Source organism: Lepidothrix coronata, unplaced genomic scaffold, assembly GCF_001604755.1.
Source record: "Lepidothrix coronata isolate B3197 unplaced genomic scaffold, Lepidothrix_coronata-1.0 Scaffold108, whole genome shotgun sequence".
Lineage (NCBI taxonomy): Eukaryota > Metazoa > Chordata > Aves > Passeriformes > Pipridae > Lepidothrix > Lepidothrix coronata.
The window spans coordinates 358090-361334 of record NW_016690288.1 but is presented as its reverse complement, the minus strand read 5'-3'; the positions used below and the strand labels follow the sequence as shown (position 1 = coordinate 361334).

The 3245-nt window shown below is 60.3% G+C and overlaps 1 protein-coding gene across 1 annotated transcript; it reads left to right on the top strand.

Moving 5' to 3' along the window:
* Positions 1-600: 600 nt before the first annotated feature.
* SUPT4H1 (SPT4 homolog, DSIF elongation factor subunit) lies at positions 601-2565 on the top strand. The gene is made up of 4 exons (XM_017824067.1): positions 601-736; positions 843-898; positions 1084-1137; positions 2171-2565. Exons 1-4 carry the CDS (start codon positions 684-686, stop codon positions 2236-2238), a joined length of 231 nt encoding a protein of 76 aa, XP_017679556.1. The 5' UTR covers positions 601-683; the 3' UTR covers positions 2239-2565.
* Positions 2566-3245: the final 680 nt, after the last annotated feature.

Here is a 3245-nt window from a genome sequence, read left to right as displayed (position 1 = left end):
GCCCCGGCCCTTCCCCCGCCCAGCCCGGGCCTCCGGGCCCCGGCGCTTTTCCCTTCCCGGCCCGGCCCTTCCCCCGCCCGGTTTAAGCCTCGTAGCCCCTGCCCGGGCCCTTCTCCCTGGTCCGGACCTTCCCCGCCCGGGCTGGGCCTTCCGATGCTGCCACCGGCCCCTCCTGCCCCGGCCCGGCCCCTCCGCTCCGGCCCCGGCCCTTCCCGGCCCCGGCCCTTCTCCCTCCGTGCCCCGGTCCTGCCGCCCGGTTTGGCCCTCGCAGCTCAAACTGCCGGGCCCTTCTCCCCATGCCGGGCCTTCCCGCCCCTACCCGGCCCTTACCCCGCCCGGTCTGGCGCTCCCTGCCCTCCTGCCCCAGCCCGGGCCTCCCTGTCCCGGCCCTGCCAGGCCCGGGCTCCTCTGCCCCTCCTGCCGCCCGGCCCGGGCCTCCCGCAGCCTCGGGGCGCTTCCTGCCCCGGCCCTGTCCGCTCCTTCCCGGGGCTCTCCCTGTCCCTTCCCGGGGTTCCCTTTCTCTCTCCCTTCCCGGGGTTCCCTTTCTCTCTCCCTTCCCGAGTCTCTCTCCCTCCCCGCAGCCTCCCCGCTCCCGGCCGGCCCCGTCCCTGACCCCCCTGTCCCCTCAGACCATCGACCAGTTCGAGTATGACGGCTGCGACAACTGTGAGACCTACCTGCAGATGAAGGGCAACCGCGAGATGGTCTATGACTGCACCAGCTCCTCCTTCGACGGGTGAGTGGGGCCTGGCCACGGTCCCCAGGGAGCCCAGGGATGCTGTGGTGGCACTGTGGGGTCACCCGGCCGGGAAATGTCCCCTCAGTGCCAATCCCTCCCGCAGGATCATCGCCATGATGAGCCCCGAGGACAGCTGGGTTTCCAAGTGGCAGAGGATCAGTGAGTATTTTGGGAGCCACAGATCCCTGATCCCCAGCAGACCCTTCTCAGGGATAGTGGGTTGGTTGGGCTGTGGAGAGGGTTCTGCCCCACGATGTCCCCTCCAGTGAAGGGACATCTGCACAGGTGTCCCTTCCCACCTGGCTGCTGCTACCTGGGGTAAGTCGGTGTTTTCTTCCCCCCAGGTACCTTCAAGCCAGGTGTCTACGCAGTGTCCGTGACCGGCCGCCTGCCCCAAGGTACCTGTGAGATGGAATCAGGGTTTGGGGGTTCAGTGAACACTGTGGACAGGGATCATGCCATGTGGGTGATGGGATCAGCAAGGTGGGAAGGGATCAGCAAAGTGGGAAGAGATCAGCAGGGTGACTGCAAGAATGTGCTGGACTGGGGAAGGGGCTTCAGGGTTCTGCACTGTGGCTGCCAGAAGCTGATATGAAGATGCTGCTGGCTAAAACCAGCTATCAGAGGGATAAACCGGGATTAAAGGGTGACTCTGGAAAGTGATCTCGTCTCCAGTGGTTCAGCTCTAGGGAAACACAGAAGTTTGTCCACAGAAAAGAGTTTTGCAGGATGGGGTGCTGTTAAGGCAATCCTGGTGAGCAGGTGCCCCTTCCTGTCCTCCTGCACCAAGGGCTCGTGCCACGGGGGGCTTTGTGTGTTTGTAAATGGAGTGGAGGGCACAGAGGATTTGCCCTATCTCTGGAATGCAGAAACAGCATCATCCCTCCAGCTGAGCCCCTGCCCAGTCCCCAGAGCAGATTCCTGACCAGGAGTGAATCCTGAATCCCCAGGGGGAAAGCTGTGCCAGTATCTGGGATCCCAGGCTCCTTATTTCTCACCTGAGCTCTGCATTGGGAAGGAGCTGGAACATCACAAGGCTGGAAGCCGAGGCCTGCTGGCACAACCCAGGCACACCTGAAATACCCAGGGATAGGGTTTAGGTTGGATTTTAGGAAAAGGTTCTCTCCCCAGAGGGTGGTTGGGCACTGACCAGGCTCCGCAGGGCAGTGGGCACAGCCCCAAGGCTGCCAGAGCTCAGGGAGTGTTTGGACAACACTCTCAGGGACAGGGTGTGACTCTTGGGGTGTCTGTGCAGGGCCAGGAGTTGGACTCAGTGATCCTTGTGGGTCCCTTCCAGCTCGGTATATTCCATGATTCTGTGAAATAAAGAAGATTGTCCAGATCTTGATCGCTACGTGACAGAACCACCAGATTTTTCCAGGGCTCCTCATCCCACGAGAACACTGACCTGTGTTTGTCTCCTTGCTGCAGGGATCGTCCGAGAGCTGAAGAGCCGTGGTGTGGCCTACAAATCCCGGGACACAGCCATAAAAACCTAAAGGGCTCTTGTGCTGCCTGGAGGATCCTGGTGCTCCAAATCCTCTTAGCTTTACCCTGCAGGGAAGCGAGGCTGGACTCGGGGTGTGCTGGCTCAGCTCCCCTCCCTCGGTACCTCCGGACTCCGCCGCCCCACGCTCTGCCCACACAGACCAGAGACCTTTATTTGAGCCTTGACAGGGGGGAGGGTGTGAGTAGGGCTGGGGGAGGGTGCTTAATCGTGATGCACAAGTTTTTTAAAGTTGGTGTGGGAAAGAGGGAATTTGGGATCTAGCTGTGTAAATAGTTCAATAAATCCCACTGCCTGGCCAGGGCTGGGCCCAGCTGTTGCTCAGTCACTGGTTTCACCGCTGCAGGAAGCGGGTGGTGGTGTGTGGGGGGGTCTCTCATTCGCCCCCCTGCCTGTGCCAGACTGTTTGGAGCCAGTGGTTGTGTCACTGCTTGTGCCACAGGCCACATTCCTGCCTCGAGAGGGAGATCCTGCCCTGGCCGTGCTGGAGTGTTCCCTGTGGGAACAGGCCATCCCCACCGTGCAGCTCCTGGCTGGATGGAGCAGGTAGGGTGGTGTTCAGTGCTTCCTGTGGAGGTGTTTTTCTGGAGGTCACAATGCCCTGGGCCTGCAGGTTGTTATACAAGGGACATGGTAGCAGGATGGACCTTCCACTGGCTGTTGCTGATCTCCAGGGCAGGCAGAGTGGGATGAGCCTTTTGCTGGTGTGGTTGGGAGGCAGCAGGTCTTGCAGAGGGGAGGGATGGACAAGCAGGGACGGGAACACCATCCAGCCTCGTATTTCTAGGGATCTGACTGTTTCAAGTGTCAGCTTAATGTCTACTCCACATGGGCTCCTGAGGGATTCACCCTCCTTAGCTGACGGCTCTTGTTTGATTTGTTTTGTTCCAGTTCAGCAGCAGCCACCGATCACAAAGGGCTGAGTCCTTCATCAGTAGCTCTGTGAAATAACCATATTTTTTTTTCTGAGATAATCCTGGAGCTGAAAAGCTCAATTAT